The 21,728-nt window shown below is 48.7% G+C and overlaps 1 protein-coding gene across 1 annotated transcript in view; it reads left to right on the forward strand.

Annotated features, from left to right (window-relative positions):
* Positions 1 to 21,728, forward strand: part of LOC116825982 (uncharacterized) — a 41,989-nt gene that overhangs the window by 17,912 nt on the left and 2,349 nt on the right. The window contains exons 4-19 of the mRNA XM_032782430.2: positions 2,001 to 2,141; positions 5,135 to 5,197; positions 6,814 to 6,934; positions 7,481 to 7,573; positions 9,271 to 9,431; positions 10,199 to 10,284; positions 10,714 to 10,797; positions 12,668 to 12,730; positions 12,893 to 12,970; positions 13,119 to 13,207; positions 14,112 to 14,148; positions 17,081 to 17,229; positions 17,420 to 17,482; positions 17,870 to 17,945; positions 18,498 to 18,582; positions 18,810 to 18,897. Coding sequence (XP_032638321.1) covers positions 2,001 to 2,141; positions 5,135 to 5,197; positions 6,814 to 6,934; positions 7,481 to 7,573; positions 9,271 to 9,431; positions 10,199 to 10,284; positions 10,714 to 10,797; positions 12,668 to 12,730; positions 12,893 to 12,970; positions 13,119 to 13,207; positions 14,112 to 14,148; positions 17,081 to 17,229; positions 17,420 to 17,482; positions 17,870 to 17,945; positions 18,498 to 18,582; positions 18,810 to 18,897 — 1,477 coding nt within the window. The remainder of the gene's footprint in view (positions 1 to 2,000; positions 2,142 to 5,134; positions 5,198 to 6,813; positions 6,935 to 7,480; positions 7,574 to 9,270; positions 9,432 to 10,198; positions 10,285 to 10,713; positions 10,798 to 12,667; positions 12,731 to 12,892; positions 12,971 to 13,118; positions 13,208 to 14,111; positions 14,149 to 17,080; positions 17,230 to 17,419; positions 17,483 to 17,869; positions 17,946 to 18,497; positions 18,583 to 18,809; positions 18,898 to 21,728) is intronic.

Below are 21,728 nucleotides of genomic sequence, written 5' to 3' on the forward strand. Positions count from 1 at the left end.
ACTCCCTTCTACCCTTCCTTAGAATTGTGAACGCTATGATTTCATGATCACTTACACCCAAGCTACCTTCCATTTTCAAATTCTCAACAAGTTCCTCCCTGTTTGTTAAAATGAAATCTAGAACAGCTTCCCCCCTAGTTGCTTTTTCAACCTTCTGAAATGAAAAGTTGTCTGCAATGCAGTCCAAGAATTTTTTGGATAGTCTGTGCCCTGCTGTGTTGCTTTCCCAACATATATCTGGATAGTTGAAGTCCCCCATCACCAGATCTTGGGCTTTGGATGATTTTGTTAGTTGTTTAAAAAAAGCCTCTTCCACCCGGTTAGGTGGCCTGTAGTAGACCCCTAGCACGACATCACCTTTGCTTTTTACCCCTTTTAGCCTAACCCAGAGACTCTCAACACTTCCATCTCCTATGTCCATCTCCACCTCAGTCCAAGTGTGTACATTTTTAATATATAAGGCAACACCTCCTCCCTTTTTCCCCGTCTATCCTTCCTGAGCAACATTCCAATCATGTATTATCTCACCAAGTTTCAGTGATGCCAGCAATGTCAGTTGTACTTCAGTTCTTCCTGCTTATTACTCATACTTCTCGCATTTGTATATAGGCATCTAAGATCCGGATTTGACCTTGCCTCCCAGTTTTGCCCTGACCCTCCTTTCTCTCTGCCATTATAGCCCAAGCTCCCTCCTATTTCCGACCATCTCCCAGGACTCCATGTTCTCCACTTCCTGTGGGCTTTGCTCACCAGTCCCTGTTGAACCTAGTTTAAAGCCCTCCTCACTAGGTTAGCCAGTCTGTGTCCAAATAGGGTCTTTCCCCTCCTCGAAAGGTGAACGCCATCTCTGCCTAGCAGTCCTTCCTCAAATAGCATCCTGTGGTCAAGGAAGCCAAAGCCCTTCTGGTGACACCATCTTTGCAGCCAGGCATTCACCTCCACAATGCACTCGTCTCTGCCTGGGCCCCTACCATTGACAGGATGGAAGAGAATACCACCTGTGCTCCAAACTCCTTCCCATATTCCCAGAGCTCTGTAGTCACTCTTGATCTGCTCAGTGTCACACCTCACAGTATCATTTGTGCCCACATGGATGAGTAGCATGGAGTAGTAGTCAGAGAACTGGATAATCCTCGACAATGCCTCCGTAAAATCTTGGATACGGGCCCCCGGCGGGCAGCATACCTCTCAAGATGAATTGTCAGGACGACAGATGGGAGCCTCCGTCCCCCTCAGAAGAGACTCTCTCCGACTACCACTACCCTACGTTTCCTATTCAAAGTGGCAGCAGACCTCCCAGCCTTTGGGGTACGAGGCTTCTCCTCCTCTACTGTAGGGGGTGATTCCTCCTCTCCTGTATCAAGAAGAGCATAATGGTTACCTATTATCACGGCGGGAGGGTTCAGAGCAGGAGTGATGCACTGCCTGCTGCCAGAAGTAACCAGCTGCCAGGGTCCACCATGAGATCTCCTTCACCAGTGGTGTGTCAGCAGTCCTGTGTACTGGGACAGCTACCTCAGCTGTCTCCACATGGACACTGTCCAGGAATTGCTCGTGGATCCAGATGCTCCTCAATCTAGGATGTTCATTTCTAAATCACCTTGGTTTCTTCCTGGGACCCTCCTTCTCAATAATGAGAGAATTGTGTGGGCATCGATCCATAGTGGTGTGCTGTCCTTTATAGTATAGAAATGATCTGCTCTAGGAATTATTTTGGGGAAGTTTTATGGCCTGTGTTTTCCAGGAGATCAGATCAGTGATGCCTACTGGCCTTGGAATATACAAACTAATGAATAACCTAGTAATCCTTCTGCTCCACCTCTGCAGAGGAACATGATGACAGAGAGATAATTGCTTTCTAGTAGTTCTGCAAAACAGTGCACATTGTTCAAAAGGAGAACTCTCCAGAAGCATTTGCCTTTTTAACAAAATATTTGTGAATTAAAACATTTAGGGTGAGGCTTACAAGTTCCAGCAGTGACTCTCCATCTCTCTTCCAGGATGAATAACTTCACTCTCATGCACTATCTTGATATCCATGAAGACCCCACGTTTATTCCAGAGGTTGCTGCTGAGGGAAGAAAGGAAAAGCCTGAGACTAAAAACACATTGGAGATTCTCAAGCAGTTGATGGAGACCAGGTCAGCATGATGTTTAAGGAGTAGGGGGTGTTGTGTGTGTATTAATGCAGTACTGGATCATTATGTCATTGTCCGTAGTCTAGACACAATCAGGTTTCCCAAAACAAAGTGACTTTCTGTATGTCTCAAACAGTGGCCCAAGTTATAAGGAATTTTTCCCCCCGGATGCGTTCTGAATTCTAATGTGCAGCATCCTTTCCTTTCTCTTCCTTTGCAGTTTGTGTCCTTACTCAGTATCTCGCCATGCTATCTCTGCACCTTCTGATACCGAAAGCTCCCCTTACTTCATTAACCCTTGGCTAGACTGCGGGGAATATCTGGTTTGAATTCAGATGCATTTGAATTATGTACTGTTTGTGCTAAGTACTTAAATGTTTTTAGACCAGTTTTAGCAACTTAGTGCTTAAGTGCCTATACACAAATGGAAGAAGCCTGGGAAACAAGCAGGGAGAACTGGAAGTGCTTGCACAGGCAAGGAACTATGATGTGATTGGAATAACAGAGACTTGGTGGGATAACTCACATGACTGAAGTACTGTCATGGATGGATATAATTTGTTCATGGGGCCAGATGCGCTGCATCCGAGGGTGCTAATGGAGTTGGCGGATGTGATTGCAGAGCCATTGCCCATTATCTTTGAAAACTCATGGCGATCGGGGGAGGTCCCAATGACTGGAAAAAGGCTAATGTAGTTCCCATCTTTTAAAAACGGGGAGGAGGAGGATCTGGGGAACTACAAGCCAGTCAGCCTCACCTCAGACCCTGGAAAAATCATGGAGAGGGTCCTCAAGGAATCAATTCTGAAGCACTTAGAGGAGAGGAAAGTGATCAGGAACAGTCGGCATGGATTCACCAAGGGCAAGTCATGCCTGACTAACCTAATTGCCCTCTATGACGAGATAACTGGCTCTGTGGATGAGGGGAAAGCAGTGGATGTGTTATCCTGATTTAGCAAAGCTTTTGATACGGTCTCCCACAAGTATTCTTGCCAGCAAGTTAAAGAAGCATGGGCTGGATGAAGTGACTGTAAGGATAAGAAAGCTGGCTAGATCGTCGGGCTCAATGAGTGATCAATGGCCCTTGTCTAGTTGGCAGCCGGTACAAACGGAGTGCCCCAAGTCGGTCCTGGGGCTGGTTTTGTCAATACTTCATAATGATCTGGAGATGTGGGATTGCACCAGCAATTAGTGTAATCGCAAAACTGGGAAGTGGTAGATACTCTGAGAGGTAGGAAGTAGGATACAAAGGACCTAGACAAATTGGAGGAGTTGCGCAAAAGAAATCTGATGAGGTTCTAGAAGACAAGTGCAGAACCTGCACTTAGGATGGAAGAATCCCAGTCACGCTACAGACTAGGGACTGAATGGCTGGGCAGCAGTTCTACAAGAAAGGACCTAGGGTGTACAGTGGCGAGAAGCTGGATATGAGTCAGCAACTGCTCTGTTGCCAAGAAGCTAATGCAGTTGCGCATAATATGGCCAGTTGCCCAGCAGATTGAGGGATGTGATCACTTCCCTCTATCGGCATTGGTGGCCTCATCTGGAACTATTGTGTCCAGTTTTGGGCCCCACGCTAAAATGAAGAGTGAAAAATTGAAAGAGTCCAGCAGAGGGCAACAAAATGATTAGGGGCTGGAGCACGTGACTTACGAGGAGAAGGCTGAGGGAACTGGGATTGTTAGTCTGCAGAAGAGAAGAATGAGGGGGGATTGATAGATGCTTCAACACCTGAAAGGGGGTTCCAAAGAGATGGATCTAGACTGTTCTCAGGATACGCAGCTGACAGAACAAGGAGTAATGGCCTCAATTGCAGTGGGAGAGGTGAATTCGAATATTAGGAAAAACTTTTTCACTAGGAGGGTGGTAAACCGCTGGAATGGGTTACCTAGGGAGGTGGTGGAATCTCCTTCCTTGGAGGTTTTTAAGGTCAGGCTTGACAAAGCCTTGGCTGGGATGATTTAGTTGGGGATTGATCCTGCTTTGAGCAGGGGGTTGGACTAGATGACCTCCTGAGGTCCCTTCCAACCTGGATAGTCTATGATTCTGTGAACTTGAAAAACATGTTAGCTGCTCATAGTCAATCCTAGGCTCTACCCTGGGCTGCTGCCTTTCCCCCACCAATTTGTTAGCTGTGTTGACTATGACCAGTGAAACATGTTTTTAAAAGGTGTTGAAACTGGTCAACATTAGGTTCTGATACTTTTTTTTAACAGCACGTAGTTCAGACTTACTAGCTAACATGTTCAAAGGCAACGCCTTAATCACCCACATACTTAGAAAAGTTTTATATTTGCTTAGAACATACACAGGTCAAATGCAGGTTTGCTTGTCTTACCAGTTAGCCTGTTTTAACTGATTTGTACATGTCTGTCTCGTTGTAACATATTCCACATCAGAAAATACAGAAAGCTATAGATTAGATCCTTATTAGGCTTATTGGCATGTTGAATTATTCTTTGTGATGTGTTTTGAGTGCAAACTCTTTGGGGAAGGAACATGGGTTTTGTATAGTCTCTAACGTGCCTCGCATACTGTTTGTGCTATGCAAGTAATAATAGCTTTTCTGTGGCAAGTTATTCCTTAAACCTTCTTACAAACGCTGGACTTCAGTTGCTGGTAGTTCTAATGTGTGTCTATCAGTGTATTTAGGTTTTGTATTTAAAAAGACCTGAGGCAAAATATTCAAATGTACCTACATGATTTGAAACCCTGAATTCCATGACTCAGACTCCATAGGCACTTTTGAATATTGTACTATTCTATAGTGAGGGATTTCTTAATAGCTAAAGACCTCAGCTGGGATTTCCAAAGGGGCCCAGAGCAGTTAGTTGAATTTCAGTCGGATTTTGGCAAAAAACGTTTTCTGGTTGTTACACTGAAGTACTAGGTGACGCTTTCCTAGTCAGCACCTCATCACACTCTTGTTGGCATTGTGAGTCTCGCAGAAGGTTCTTTGGCAACTGACCGTCACTTTCTTATTTCTCTCTTTGCAGGTCTCATCATGCCAGCACTGGGTTCAGTTTCAAAGGGATCCAGGACTATCTGAACTGCTACCGGTAGGTGAGATTAAATGATAGGTGGAAAGACCTACAATATTAGGGCATCTTGTCTTCTCTTTTTTCCCCTCCATGGCTTGATGTGGCTCCCTGTATCTAACAGATCTGTGTCAGGAATTTCTCCCCTAAAATTTGGCCTGCTACATGTACCTCCTTTTAACTTCATCCCTTCACTCTAGTCTGCTGAATAAATCCTCTTCCTAACTGGTTTTTACGCTTTCCCAGTAATTGCAGACTCTCGCAAAGTGCTGGTAGGTGAGGGACCTACATCCAAGTCCCTAGCTCTTGGGCTTATCCATAGTCTTCTCAGTGAAGTAGGAAAGCAGGGGAAGATTCCTTGTGTCGCTTGTTGTTGAGCGGGTGGATGGAAGGTCACCTCAATGCAGAGCCTTTGAGGATCCTGAAGAACCTCCACTGAGTCTCCCTGCTGCTTGCCCTCCCAGTTTGACACTGTTCCACCCAGTGAGTGTGAACAGACCAGAGGAACAAAAAGGTCAAAACAATTCTCGGAAATAGTGACTAGAGGTTGGGAGAGGATTTTGTTGAGGCCAAACTTCTAGGAGCTGTATGCCTCAGGCCTATCTCTTATGCTAATTCAAATTATACTGTCAGAACAAATGGAAAGGTGGGGCCCACCCCAAGCCTAGCTGTGGGGTGGGGGGCTGTTTGTGATCATGCATGCTCTAACCTCATGCAACCTCTCTGTGTATCTCAAGTGTACACATCAACCTAGGAGCTAGAATTACTAGAAGTGTTACTGCAGCCTAGGGAACATTGACTTTCTGAAGGCTCATTTTGGGGGGTTGATTATGAAGGCCATGTTGTGAGGCTGTTTGCAGCCCTCATGATCAGTGGGAGGCCTGCACAAAAAGTTGACTTCCGTGTTGTGCTCTGAGTTCAGCCCGCTCTCTGGCCAAAGTGAGTTCCACAGCGTTGGACCCTTTGCCAAGAAAGTGTAATAGTTCTACCCAGAGCTCTGTCATCTACAACACTCCGGCTGATCTTAGTGTTCCCAGGCATCAGACTGGGTTTCCAGCTCCTATCTTGTTCTCTGGGGCCGAAAGTGCTGTGGAGACAAGCTTTCATGGGGAAGGAAGCATTTCATGTTGCTCAGTAGCACTAGCTGTCTAGGGAGTGTCACTGATCAGCTCCTGATTGATTCCTATCTAGTTCTCAGCTCAAAGGGTGATGGCATGACACCTTTCTGCCAGAGGATGGTTTCCTTCAGAACTGTGCCTGGGAAGCAGAGAACCATCCCAGGAATCATAGGCGCTGACTCTGTGAGTGCTCCAAAGCAAAAACCAGTGGGTGCTCAGCACCCCCCGGCAGCCCTGCAGATCAGCTCTCCCTCCTTGCCCCCAGCACCTGCCAGTGGCCCTGCCAATCAGCTCCTGTACCTCCTCCCAGTGCCTCCTGCCTTCTTCAATCAGCTGTTTGGAGGGTGCGGAACGGGGTAGGAAGAAGTAGGGCGGGGTGGGGAATTGGGGGAAGGGGTGGAGTAGCGGTGAGGCCTGGGGCAGAGTAGTGGTCAAGCACCACCTGGGAACACAAAGTCAGCACCTCTGATGGGAATTGTAACAGGATCCCAATCTCTCAACTCTCCCCTGTTTTTATAGGACTGGGGAGTTGACACCCTTACAGGTTGCTCAGAATATTATCTCCTCGCTGGAGGACTGTGAGAAATCCAGCCCCCCTCTCCGAGCAATCGTGCAGTGGGACCGGGTGCAGATACAGAAGGTATGTCTGCCTTTTGGTGGGAGTGGGCTTCCTCCTCCCTAGAGAAAGAGCAGCCAGTGGTCACCTGAATGGGCACACTTTCCCTGCAGAAGGGGATATGAGCGACTAAAAGGCTCTTGTTCTGATCTGCTGCATAGATGTTCTCAATCCTGGGATAGGATTGCTGGAATGAAGTGTGCATAGTTTACCTTTCTCCCGTTTTCCTCATTCCCTCCTCTCTGAGGGCCATAAATGACTCAATTTCACTTACTCCTGTGGGAGACTAATATTATAGGAGTTGCAGTTCCTACTGAATGTTGCTTAAACCAGGATGTGTTTCTCTGGGGTGTCCATACTATTCTTCCCACCCTGTGGCTCCTTTTGCTCCATGACCTCCGGACCTAGACATAATGGATCAGTAGCTTCTCTCCTCTCGCCCGTGGTAAAAGGGTTCGGACCCATCATGGGGAGATCTCTCTGGGTTGTATTTAGTTTGCAATATTGTTCATGTCAGTCTTCTCAGACATATCCCATTGTCCAGCTAAGATAAAATCTTTCTCTTTCCAGATGGCTGAAGCCTCCACTACTCGTTACAGGAATAAATGCCCCCTTTCTCTTCTGGATGGAATCCCAGTCTGCTTGAAAGAAGAGATTAAAGTTGTGAGTTCCCTTCATGGTTGGAGTGTTGCATGGCCAGCTCATGCTGTGTGAAGTTATAAGCACTTGTGTATCCTGCAGCTGAGGGACACGCAAAGGCACTTAAAAGCAGCTCAGTTTAAAATGCATAAAAAGAAATGTTACTCTCAATAAATAAATAAATAAAAAGGTGATTAACCTGTGTAACTCACTGCTGCAGATTGTTGTTAAGGCAAACATCTTGGTAAGATATTTGACAAAAGGTGTAGGCATTTATAGAAATAAGAGTAGAATCTGCAGTTACAGTAGCTAGACTAAAACAGTAAGACCAACCCTGGAATATGAGCGTATAAAAAGCATATTCCATATCTGGTATTCAAATCATAACTTCTAACAGCATTTAACCCATGAAACCCAGGAGAGGTCTGGAGGAGGAAAAGAGATACTACTTCTGACAAAACAGGAAGTCAGTAAACTTAGTCCTAGAGTTGGAGGATGGGATTTCCAAAAGTTCTCAGTGTTGGCCAGACCCTTGTAACTGGAGTCTTACTGTTGATGTAAGGGAGAGTGGAGTTCGGACTTGAGTTAGTTGGAAAATGCTAGTTCACTGACGCAAAATGTTTTGCCAGAACACAGGTATCTTTCCATTGGAAACTTGCCAGTGTTCCAAGGTCCATAGCCCTGACAGGGAGTCTGCCAGCCCCAGTGGGAGCCAGGGCTCTGGAAACTTGCAGGCTCCTGGCTTCACAGTAGCTGAGTAAAATTGGCATTCGGTAGCAGTTGTGAAACTGACAAGAATGTCAATTTCACATTTCTTTTGGGGAACACCCTATTTCCCTGATGCTGAAATGAAATTTTCAGAGGTCTGTGGATTACAAGAAACTTGAGTAAAATTTACTTTTATTCTGAAAAAATAACAAAAGCAAATTTGCAAAATAAAAATAGTGAAATTTCTTGTCAACTGAAGCCCTGAGTTTCAGTCAGGAGGACAGTGAATGCTTTTTGCCTGTGTCCTAGTAATAGTTACCATTAGTAACTCCTGACAGCTATGTCAGCAATTAGATGGTTCTTCTATGCATGTCACTGAATTATTGCCATCTCGGTGGGAGCTGCAGGTGTTGTGTTCTGCTCTGTTTGGTTTCATTCCATTGTCCAAAAATGAGGCCACTTATTTGGGTGCTTAAATACCAATTTAGGTGCCTAACTTTAGGCATCCAAATTTGAAACTTGTAGCCCCTTCTAATATATGAATGCGGAGAGTGGAGAAGCACGAAAGAGCGATCGTTGGCCATCTGGCCAGCAGGTTGGAATTATCATTGATACTTTTATAGAACTCTCCATCCAGAGATCTCCAAGCCTTATTCAAAGTTGGGTCACTGTTACCTGACTATCTACATCGTGTTAGTACTCTCCCTGGCCTCATATCTAACTAGCGCCTGAACAGAGCAGTTAGGGGAATATTAACTGTTTGATTTTAGGTTTTCTGATTCCAAGTAGCCTCCAGAGAGAACCCCAGCACAAGGAGGGCAGTACCCCGCCTGAGCAGTGAGGCTAAAAGCAGCCATTGTACTTGCCCAGCTCTGATTTCACCACAATGCCTTGAGTATCTAGGCCAGATGGGCACTGATTCCTCAGAGAATCCTGTTCTGATGTTGTGGAGAAGAAGTTGCTGGATCTTGTGTGTTCAATATACCTAATGCACTTTTTTGTTTCTTACTGAGGTGCCTTATCACTCCCGAGCGGGAACAGTATACCTTGGGACAGAGCCAGAAACTGAAGATGCTACAGTGACCAGGAAGCTGCGGGAGGCTGGAGCAATCATTATTGGGGTCTCAAACATGCATGAGCTAGGGACTGGAACCACTGGCTGTAACCCCAACAGGTAAACAAGTCACACCCACGCCGCTTCCCCCCCCCCCCCTTTATTGGGGGTCATTCAGGTACATTTTAAAAACCCTCAGTCATGAAACTCAGCTGTTGAACATTCTCACATCTCACCCGCACGGTGGCAAGGAGAGCATCTTAGCCATGTGAAGAGTTTGATTGTCTGAGGGGTGGGGGTCTAAATCAAGGCACAGGATGCCTAGAGAGTAGCACCGTGTGCCTGGGGAGCAGAGGTGGGTGAACTACGGCCTGTGGGATCCACCTGCCCGGCCCCTGAGCTCCTGGCATGAGAGACTAGCCCTCAGCCCCTCCCCTCCTGTTCCCCCTCCTCCACAGCCTCAGTTCTCTCCGCTGCTGGCACAGTGTTCTGGGTGACGGGGCTCCAAGCTCCTGGGGCAATGCAGCTGCAGAGCCTGGCCTGACCCGGTATCTGTGCTGCGCGGTGGGAGTGGTTGGAGGGGGCGGGGGTTCTGGGTGTGATCAGGGGACAGGAGTGGGGGGTGATGGATGGCCTGTCCTGAGGGCGAGCCATCAGGGGTGAGAAGCAGGGGGGAGGGGGAATATGCCCCCCTCCCCTAACCAGCCCTTAATACAATTTACAAAACCTGATGCGGCCCTCAGGCCAAAAAGTTTTCCCACACCTGCTTGCAGGGGTGAAAGTTAGGTTACTTCTGAGACATGATTTTGTTTCCTCACCTACCCTAAGGTGTGTCCGACACACTCTCATTTGAAAGTCTACACACTTTCTCATTTTATCTCCTTCAGATTCCATGGCACTGCTAGGAACCCATACAACCCCCAGCATTTCACTGGGGGCAGCTCCAGTGGATCGGCTGCTGCTGTGGCGGCAGGTGAGATAAACTGAATCCAGCCAGGGGAAAAGGCCACTTTGGAAGTTGCTGGAGCCTTTGGGGAAGATTCTAAGGCCTAGCAGAAGTTTTGTGGGTGGGTGGAGAGAGGCCTGTGATAGATGCACCAGCGGTGTTTTAGGAGCAGGGCAGAGAACAGAAGATAACAGAATCCAAGGGGAGGAGCCTGGGATCATGAATAAGCCATCTGGAGTAAATAGGCTTTCCATGCAGTGCTTTGTCTGGTGTAAAAGCTGGTTGTGGTTGGGCCTCTAAGGGGATTTGGATGTCAGTGGGTATTGCCCTTTGTAGAGATGGGCGCTTCAGATGTCCCGTATGCCTGCTCTTTCCTGTTAAAGATTCTGGGAAAGTGATGTGGGAAGGGCTGTATACAGTCTTTATGGTCCCATGCAAATACATGTTTCTCTGTAGGTCTTTGCCCATTGGCTCTTGGCACTGACGGAGGCGGCTCTGTGAGGATTCCTGCTTCTTTCTGTGGTGTCGTGGGTTTGAAAGGTATTGCCCCTTTACCTGGCTGGGGATCCTGCATTTCCTGGGGGATGGTGGGACCCCACACAAAGTCCAATACCCTCCTGAGCATGAAACTGTTCCCTAGCCCTCTGTGGGGTTGGGATGATAGTGCCAGTTTAGTGTGTGGCTGTAAATAACTATGACAAGGATTTGACTTCTGAGATCTGTTATATTTGACTTGTGACTTTAAATGGTTGTTAGGGAACTTAGAGTTTGTCTGTCCATGCATGTTATGGATTTTAATTAAAATGAAAATAATCATTTTTGGCCAAACATGGAGACATTTTACTGGTTAGTTGGTACGTCCCTGACTCCAGATGACAGTTGGGTGATTCTGTATTCCAGCCCCTCTTGTCTTCTAGCCCTGGCGCAATGACTTGCCCTGGCTGAAGGAGCAGGGATAAGCAGATGTCATTCTGAGTTGTAGTCCGGGGACTTGTTTTTTTGGAGGGGGAGGGGTTATAAGGGAAGGAAGCCACAGCATGAGCCCCACTAGCTCTGGGTTCAGAGTCCAGAGGCATTTCTGACATGACCTTACTGCTAAGGATTTGGAATGCACACCATGAAAGTTGTCTCCCTCCAGCAAGTGTTGAATTTCCCCTTTCTTTCCCATATTCCGCCAGGGAGGAGAGGACTAAGGGGGCAGAGAATCATCCAGCTGTAAATCCATGTACCCCTGTTGATGATCTTCTGCAAATCCCCAAGATTGATTTACAGCCTGTAAATAAATCTTCCCCAACCTAGGAATTTTGTAGTTTTGAATGAGGCAGTCATCCCAGCCCTGTATCTCAATTTCGGGCTCCAGTTACCACTGGATTAGTAAACCCAAGTGAACTTGCACTCCTTTCTCTGGGGGGCATGTGTAGTAGGTTATGGCAGACCACCTCAGAAGTGGGGAGGGAATACTGCTAGTAGGAACAGCAGAGTCCTGTGGCACCTTATAGACTAACAGATGTATTGGAGCATGAGCTTTCATGGGTGAATACCCGCTTCGTCGGATTCACCCACAAAAGCTCATGCTCCAATACATCTGTTAGTCTATAAGGTGCCACAGGACTCTTTGCTGCTTTTACAGATCCAGACTAACACAGCTACCGCTCTGAGCCTTCCTACTAGCAAGTCAGTGTTGTTGGCCTCAATCCTGCTGACCTCTATGCACATACTTCAAATTAAGCACATGCGTGAGTAGTCCTGTTCACCTCAGTGGGACTGCATATGTGCTCAAAGTTAAGCATGTGCGTGTTTGCAGAAGGGCTTAGTTCCTAGTGTAAAGTCGGAAGGTTAGTCACTTCTGCTCTGTAAAGGCTCCCCAAGGATCTAGAGCTTGGTTTCCAAAATGTCAGTCCTACTTCCCCGTGAGCATATTTGCTACTGGTGCCTCCCCTAAAGTAAATTCTTCCCTAACTTAACATTGGACTGGAGGCCTGACTTAAGAAAGTAGCCCTGCCATGGGCCCTCTGGGAGTGGGGGGATGGAACTTCATGTTGTAGATGTCTTCCATCCCTTGCATGTCTGTGCTGTAATCAATTCTAGCTTTAGCTGAACCAAATCCTAAGCCAAAGATGCTCTTATTTCCCCCTCCCACCCCACTCCTTGCGCTCTTTAGAATCTCCTCTGAAGGGTTCTGAACCTGATTGGCTTGATGAAGAAACCCAGTCTAGAGCCACTAGCCGTCTCACTCCAGGCACACAAGAGGATGAGGGTTGAGGGTATTTAGCCTCATCCCCTTGTAGGTTAATACTAGAGATGGGCCTGAGCCAAAAGGATCTTTAGGAAGACTGGGTCTGCTGAGCACTGGTCTGTCTCCACTTAATACAGTTTGTTCCTCCATGTGATCTCTGTGTCTTGCTTGAAGGTACATTTGGGCTCATCAGTTGTCATGGCTGCCTTCCACTCTCCTACTCGACCGTCAGCCTTGGTAAGAGGGCTCTCGTGGAGCCGCGGTGACTTCCCTGTGCTTGCACACATGTGAAGACACGCAGCAGGTGTAAGCCCCTGCGTGAGAGTGTGTGTCACTGGGAGTGGGTGTGTCCTGCTCACGTCTTGTCATGTTTGCAACCATTTCATTTATTTCGGACAGGCCCTATTTGTACATCAGTGACAGATGCAGCCATTGCGTACAGCATCCTAGCTGAGCCAGATCCACTGTACCCATATGGTGAGTGAGCTCCCTCCCTCCCTCTCTCCATTATCCCCCCTCTCCCTGCCTGACTTCCGCCCCTTGGTTACCCCATGTAATGACCTGTTTGATAGCTCGCAGTGGGTAGGTCCCTGCCTGATGGGATCTTTTTGTTTCTCCCTTCCAGGACTACAGCAGCCAAAACCATCCCTGTCTGAAATCCTCACTCCTGACCTCAAGGGCTTAAAATTGGGTGTGAACTGGACTTTTTTTAAGGTGCCTGGTGTCTCGTCTCTTTTCTTTATGGTGCACTGTGTCAGCTGTTGGATTTCCTTCAATTCAGCCGTCCCCTCCTCTAGTCTGCCAGCTGAGGATTGATTGCAAACGTCTTTCTCCTCGCTGCCCTTAGCACTACAAGCTGGTCAGAAACTTCACAACGAAAATCTTTTTTGAGGGAGAACATGGTTCTGTTGAAATTGAAGTTTTCCAGAAGAAAACTGATTTAGAATGAAACTTTGTACTTTGCTGAAGCAGCAATGTTTTCTTCTGGAAAACTTCAAACAGTTTAGTTTAAAATAGCATGGCGAAATGGAAATATTACATTAGGAAAGGAAGTATTTCGATTTGCATTGACGCTTCTGAATTGACATTTGTGAGAACTCCTCTTCATTCTGTGAAAAACTTCAGTATTTCAACTTTTCACCCCAATTCGGGACACAAACAAGTCTTGAAATATCAGGATTTCTCACAGGATGGAAAGTCCATTTTCCAGCCAGCTCTACCCTGCGCCCACTGCCTGTCTCCTGAAGACTGTGCTGGGGTCGCATTCCTTCCACCCAAGCCAGCCGGAGGGGGGCTGTCGGCTACTGGGTTTGATGCTGCAAGGGAGGGTTCATGTGCTGTGTTAGCTGTGCCATGGCTCTGTTTTCCTCCCCCTCCTCCAGAGCAGCAAACGCAGGGCTGTGTGGTCTTGGAGCTGGGGCCCCAAAAATAGCCATGGTGTGAGACATGTAGGATTTATGCCCAAGGCTGTGTATCAAGGAGGAGAGGAGCGTGTAGCCTTAATTTGGTGCTCAGGATGGTGGGGATGCTGTTTGTTGAGTTCAGCCTGGGGGAAGAGGGGATGATAATTGATAAAGGCCTTTAGTTAGTTAGTTTATTTTTCTGTCTTGTCTTTCAGGCTTGTGATGCAGAGATTTTGGCAGTCTGCCAAAAAGGTAGAGTAAGTGTTCCTCTGTTTCTGATAGCTTCTGCCCCATGGCCCCATAAAAAGCTGCGGTCAAGGCTGGAAAGGCCCTGGAGGCTCCAGCCTGTGGCAGGCTGTAGCCTTGTCACTTTGGAGAAGTGAGAGTCTATCGGGGGGCAGCTGACCATAACTCAAACTGTAGTTTGTTCTCTTGTCTCTCACCTGAGTGGTGCTTTTGTCTGCGTAGCTCGTGTTTGAATTCTGGAATTGTAACCTTGGCTCACCTAGCTCCTACTGGCTGGCTGCATGACCGCAGTGGCCGTGGTGCCCTGAATAACCCTGATCTTGCTGGAGTTTTAAAGCTAAGTGGGTTTGGGCTTCTTTAGTTCAAATGGGAGCCTTGTCCACTTCCCCATCTTTGAATCTGGCTTTCTAGGCTTGTTGTTCCTTTGCTGTTGGATAACCCAGCCTGTGCGCCATCATATTTACAATATAATCGTACAGACTTGTCTTCTGAAAGCCTTTCTGGGTTTGCCTTGTCTGCTAGCCTAGTGTTAGTGCTTTGTGTGGGAGATACCGGCGTGAGTCCTGCTCCTGACAACCCACTATTTGGGGCTCCCTTGACTACAGTCAAATCAGCTGTGCTGCAGGGATACTATCCTGGGGGAGGGGGTAGTCTTGTCAGATCTTGTAAATTAAGCAAGGATGGACCTTGTCAGTACTTGGAGGAGAGCCCTCACAGTGGCCTGTGTAATGTGTCATCCCCGCATCAGAGTTTAGCTGCTGCCCCATCTCCTGTGGAGTTTTTGTTGTTCTGAGTGTATTTATCCTGTCTGTTCCCAACTCCTATGACCAGGGGTGAGCTGGAGCCGGTTCACACCGGTTCACAGGAACCGGTTGTTAAGTTTAGAAGCGGTTTTAGAACTGCTTGTTAACTGGCTTCCCTGAGAGGGAAGTTTTGATGGGCTCCGACTGGGAAGGTGTAATTCCTCCTCTGGGCCGCCAGGGGGCGCTGCGCTGCAGGAGCCATGTGGGCTGCCTCCCTGCCCTGTTGGCGGCGGCGGCTGCTGCTGCTGCTGCTCCTTGGACCTCTGGCCCTGGGGCTCCTGCTGCTGCATGGTGGGGTCCCGGCTGAGTCGTGCTGCTGCCAGCCACTCTCCCCATGTGAGTACCCGCACCACCTGCCCACAGCCAGCCCCTGTTGCAGCCAGCCCATGTCACACTCCCTGCCTCCAGCTAGCCCTGCCCCACGCCCGTGTCTGCAGCCAGCCCCATGTCCACTGGTGCCCTGCTTCTCAGAGCAGTAACCCTGCATACCTGCTTCAATGAGGGGGGGCAGGGAGCAGCTGGGACCCACACATGTGCACACCCTAGGGTGACCAGACAGCAAGTGTGAAAAATCAGGATGGGCGTGAGGGGTAATAGGAGCCTATACAAAAAAAAGACCCAAAAATTGGGACTGTCCCTATAAAATTGGGACATCTGGTCACCCTAGCACACCCCAAGGGAGTGGCGGGGACCCACACATGTGAAACAGAGTTCATTTCCAGTTCAGGCCCATCTTTTTAAAAAAGAACTTTAGGTAGGGTTAACATACATCTGTATTTTCCCAGAGATATCAGGCTTTTAGGTTCTTAAATCGTTGTCTGGGCAGAATTTTTAAAATTAAAAATTCCTCCTGGGAAAATACAGACGTATGGTAACCTTATTGGTACAAAAAATACATACTGTGGCACATCCCTTAAATCAGAAATTTTTATAGGAAACCGATTAAGATTTTAGCAGCTCATCACTGCCTATGACTACTGTATATATAAATATTACTGTAGTGTCTCCCTGTGAATTTTTAATTCAGATTCCCCCTTGCAGCCCTCAGGGCCCCCCTCTGCCTCACAACCGGCATTCAGCACTTAGATGCCAAGATGACAGACTCCTTAAAAATACCAGAGAGTTTTTGCTTAATTAAATGCAACATCAAGGTTAGGTTTTAGCTACCCAGAAATCAGGAAATTCAGAGCTGTGTTTCGCACAGCAGTTTTAAGCCTGTTCCCTTGTGTGTAGCCTCATGATGTCTTTTGCTGTCAGACATTAGGGGCAGATTGTCAGTATGTTAATTAAAATGCACACTGGTGTGGTCTGAATGCACGAGAGACTCAAATGCCACCTATGCTACTACAGATTGGAAAACTGATTAGATGATTTAATAATATTCAGCTTTTGTATAGCATTGTACAAACACCGATTCATATTTGAATGTGTGCATGCCAGTAGGTGGGTAAGTCACCTTATTCTCATTTTACAGATGGCAAAATGGAGGCTCAGATGGGTTGAGTGAATTGTCATGGTTCTGTAGTGAGTCTGCGGAGGTCAGGGACAGAGTTCATGAGTCTAGACTCCTCATTCCATGTCTCTAACCAACAGACATGCAACCACTTAGTGCCCCCTCAATTTGCAGCAACTTGTTAATTTTGTCTTTACTTTCATTTCACATTGTCCGTTCTGAATGTTCCTTGGATGAGAGCCTCAGACTGGTAACATTGGTAGTGACCTCACACTAATCTAGCATTGTTCATGCCAGCACATCTGGAAGCACTTTGCAAAGTCAAGGAGGCATTTTTATGCCCTTTTTACAGACTGGGTAACTGAGCTGCAAGCAACTTACCCATGATGTAGTAAGCCAGTGGCAGAGTTGAGAGCAGACCCGTGAGTCCTCACCCCTGGGTCCGCTCTGTCGTGTGGGTAGCAGTGATCTAGTGGACAAAAGCCCTGCAGTTTTTACTATAACTAGATGCGGCCAGGTGTGGTGTTGCCCATGCGCTGTGTGATCCTATGAACAAAGAGCCCATTGTCACATGGTTGTGGGACCCCCTGCCTCGTGTGAGATTAAATCTCAGACGTCTCATTGTAGCCTTCTGAACACAAGGAATAGCACGTTCCTTTTGCTCCTCCTGCTTCGTGCTCAGCTGTAGAGCACCTGCAGGCTTTAGGTGCCTCTGTGATGGACGTGTCCCTGCCGGAGATGGAGGAGGTGCGGGTGGCGCATGTGATCTGCATTCTCAGCGAGATGATGGATTTCCTGCAGCCTGACTTGAACACCCACTTCCAGCAAATGGTAAGGGGCAGATGCATGGATTGTTAGCATCAGCCTTACTTGTGTAGCAGTGACTGACACAGATGACTTGACACATGAGTGGATAGACTTATGGTGTATGGAACCTGGGGCTGTCTCAGCCTTTGCCCCACGCAGGAGTGGAAACCAGCTGGAGTGCGCAGCCCTCACCCAAAGTTCCTTTGTGTTTCAGAATCTGGAGACACGGCTCAACCTTACTGTGGCTTCCCAGTTCACAGCTCTGGATTATATTAAGGTGAGGAGCGTGCTGTGGAAGAGAGAGGAGGCAGACAAAGAAGAAGGCTTCTCCCAGCCTGGTGAGGTTGTAGGGAGGAGACAGCCCACTTGGAAGCTCTCTGCACCCAGGTAGAGAGCCGTGGAGAGACGTTACCCAGCAGTGCTGCCCTCTGCCTATGAACCGATGCAAGATTGGAGGGGTCCAGATGGAGAGGAATCATTTGGTCTCATGCTCTTACACTGAGTCTGATCAGTGAGTCTGTGGTGGTGCTGGCTCTTTATCAGGGAAGGAGGCTGTGACCCCCAGTGATAGGGATAGGCACCGCTAGAGGACTCTGTACGTTCTGTAAATTAGTGTCTTGGTACAACCCACTTTTGCGCTGATACCATCTCCTTCTCTTTGCAGGCAAATCGGCAGAGGACTCGGAGCATGAGTTTTTTGCGAGAGATCTTTGCCAACGTGAACTGTATCCTCACCCCAGGTCTCTGCTCTGTGGGCTGCGCATGGAATTTACTGTGGCTTGGAGTGAGACTCTTGGCGTAAATGTGCACATACGTATGGTGCACTTGGTTTCCAGGGTTAATGCTTAATCCATTTGAACTTGCAAAATTATACATTTTATAACTGCCGTGCGTCAAACATCCTTCCTTTGCACTGCCCCAGCTCTAAGGAAATGTGACTTTAAAATTGCTCCTCTGTGTTCCCCAGGCCTGTTCCCTGTATGTTTCACAATCAGAACTGCTCATTGTGCTGACTAACATAGGAATTGTAACAGTCCTGTTAACTGAGCTGTGCTGGCTCTGCCAGACTACAAGGGAGGGAGTGGGAATCTGTTCTCTGCTGTGCATCATCAAGAAACTCCTTTTCGAGTTGGAAAGTTGTTGTTCCTGATGGTGATGCACAAACCAAAAAACTTGGCTTGACTCCAGGGATGAGTTAGAGCAAACATGTGCCTTAAAGAAGGCATAAGGGGGCTGAATTGTCCCTGCAGGAGATGGTGATTGTTGATTGTCTGTCTGTTTTTCTCATGCAGCCACCGCTTGCACTGCCCCAAGAATCCAGGACTCTGACCTCTTGACAGGGAGCAACGATATCCTAACAACACTAAATAGCATGAGGTGAGAACGGTGCTGTTTGCGCCGAGCAGTAAAATGTGTTTATGGTCAGGCTGAATGGAGAACGCTGGGGATGCTCACAGCTGTTCCGTCCCAGCCTCTGCCACCTGAGCACTGACTGTCGAGCAAGAGAGATCACAGCTGCTCCAGTTTCTGCCTCTCCACATAGAAGTGACTTCACTACTGTCGAACAGTGAGAGTGCAGGTGACTTTCCCCCACTCTCTTGCAGATACATGCAGCTTGGAAACTTCACAGGCATCCCGGGTCTGGTGGTGCCAGTCGGGTACACAGCCACTGGGCTTCCCATCAGCTTTCAGGTAAACACTTTACCCCCTTGCTAATACTAGTGTGAGAACTGCCCAGACCACACTGCTCTGCGGGTAGAAGGGTGTCTAGTGCTGGGTCCCCATAGCCAGCTTATGAAGGAGGTGGAATTTGATGCTAAAAAGTGTGTAAGCTTCTGCTCTTCTGTGTCAACAGACCTAATACAGAACTATGTATCCTGGGTCACCAGGAGAATGTGAGCCCAGGGGCCAACGGAAAACACTGGATTCCCCTTCGCTAACCCCATGTCCTCCTCAATTGTTCTCCTGGGGTCTGTCCCTCTTCCATTCCTGTTGCTTCCTCTCCCTTTGCTCTTTTGTTCCCACCTTCATTGCTCCCTTTACTTGTCTCTAGCGCCCTGCGGTGCCCAACTTTTCCTGTTGTGCCCCCCATTACCAGTAATGGATCTGTCCACGCTCCTCCTCCATTACTGCACAGTCCGCCCAGCAGAGGTGGTTGGGCTGAAGGCGAGGATGGGGGAGGAGCTGTGGCTAGAGGTAGAGCTGGCCTGGGGGCAGAGAGAGAATAAAGGCAGAGCTGGTCTGGGAGCGGAACAGGGGCCGGAGTCAAGCTGTGGCTGGGGGCAGAGTGGGGCTGGGTGTCGCTGCTTTGCCACCACCATAGAGGCTGGCCTGGGCCCCACCACATGGCCCCCAAACGTTCCGCTCACCCCACAGTTTTGGGACAACTGTTCTAGCACCTTCCCCACTGAAAGGAGTCCAGGGATATATATCGGGGGGGGGGGCTTCTAAAACTTGACAAGGAAGAGTGGCCCATTGATTAGGGCTCTAGCCTAGGACTTGGGAAACCAGGGTTTAATTCCCTGCTGTGCCACAGACTTCCCATGTGATCATGGCAAGGTCCTTTAGCCTCTCGACACCTCAGGTCCCCATCTGTGGTGATGGTGTTAATAGCACCACCCTAGCTCCCAGGGGTGTCAGGAGGTTAAATACATTACAGAATGTGAGGTGCTCAAGTACTGCAGTGATGGGGCTGCCTAAGTACCTTTGATAGATGCAGTTGTGGCCATGCGCCCAAGAGACCTGCTGTGGAGCGAGGGGGAAAAGACAGTGACAGGAGGGAGCAGAGATGGTTGTGAGCAAACAGAAACCTTTAGTCTCGGCATGAAGCTGTACAGAGTTTGCCTCCCCATTCCACACACTAGGGATTTACCTTAGCAGAGCCGGGAGCAGCTCTGCATATTATTTACAGCACACGCCTGTTCCTCTGAGTGGCTTGGGGGCTGTCCAAAACTTGCAGGTAACCAGCTGTTGGGAGAACCAGCAGTGCTGTTAGTTAACGTAGGGCTAGCTGGGAGACACTCTGCACACTCGGGTAAGTAGGAATTTTGGGATCAAGGGAATTTGGATAACTGGAATTATGCTGCACTATTATCTGTACTGGGGTGGCACCTTGGAGCCCCCGTTAGGAACTAGGACCCCATTGTGCAGGGTGCTGTACAAACACTGAACAGAACGATAGTCCCTGCCCCAAAGAGCTGACCCTCCTGCACTGGAGGGCGCCTGAAACCACTTGGACCAGTGTCACTTGGCATTAGCATGGGGATCTGCAGACAGATCATCTTTTCAACTCATGCTGCTCAAAACAAGAAACTGCTGAAGACTACAGCATCGCAGTCAATGGCAGCCCACTGCTTTGGCTGGCTGGATATCTGTGACTATAGGCCCCCCTTCTCTTCCCCCCCCCCCCCAAAAGAAAACAAAGACACACAACCCATCACAGTGCTTGGGGGAGGAGGAGGAAGCTAGGGTTCGGTATCCAGTGGGGAGCCATTCCCAGGCTGTAGATGGCATGGGCTAGCTGGTATTCAGCCCCGTTAGCCTAGCGAGGTGGCAGCGCCCACTCGGGTTCTCAGCCAGGGCTGCAGTCTAATCCCTGCCCCACGTTAACAGCAGGCTTTTAGCCTGTGGTGGTTCTTCATGTTGCAGTAGTTAGTACTTCCTCCCTCTAAGTTGCTTCCATCCCCCACTGCTCCTTAGCTCCTTGCCCATCTACACCTGTTCCTGTCCAACCTCCCTGAACCCCATGCCAGTGGCCGCCTGCGCATTGTGAAGGTGCTGCTTCCGTTCTGAGGATGGACAGGCCCAAGAGAGAGCTGGTTCCTGGTATGGGGTTGGCAGCACCCAGGCAAGACTAGCTGCAAGGAGTTCCTACCTGACCCATTTCCTGTCCACAGGCTCTCGCTCTTTCAGGGGCCTCACACCAGAAGTGCACACCTGACTCACCAGCCAGAGCATCATCCCTAGTTCCCCAGTCACAGTCCCATCTGCCTCAAGCACAGGCTGAGTTCCTGACCTGCCCTCCACTCCTCGGCAAATCCACTTCCTGAGCCATCCACGTATAAGGTCCTCAGGGGCTTCAGAGCCTCTCACGTGCGGGGGTGTGGGAATTCCTGCATCCCGAGGGAGGCCAGAAGCATGGGGGCAGCTAGGAAGATGACATGGTGCACAGAAACTGGGGCTACGGAAGGGACAGTCTTTGGGAGGGAGCTGGATGAGAGCCTGTAATTTTTACCTCCAGTAGACCTGCAACACTGAGAGCCAGCTCGGTAGCCACAAGCCTATTTCCTCCAGTGACTACCCAGTTTCTCAGGAAGCCAGTCATCCCCCAGGAGAGGGCAGCGGTCCCTGTCTGTTCCAGCCAGTCCCCCCAGAAAGCTCTCCCACCTTGCTGGATTTCAGTGCCCCTATTTCTCTCCCCAAATGTCCCTGGTGGTGGTAGCCTTTCAGTGTTGGGCCTGATGATTCACAGGTGCCATCCAGCTGGGTGCTAGCTAGATTCGAGGGTGGCTTCAGCATGATCC

This window comes from Chelonoidis abingdonii, chromosome 1, assembly GCF_003597395.2.
Source record: "Chelonoidis abingdonii isolate Lonesome George chromosome 1, CheloAbing_2.0, whole genome shotgun sequence".
NCBI classification, from domain to species: Eukaryota; Metazoa; Chordata; order Testudines; family Testudinidae; genus Chelonoidis; species Chelonoidis abingdonii.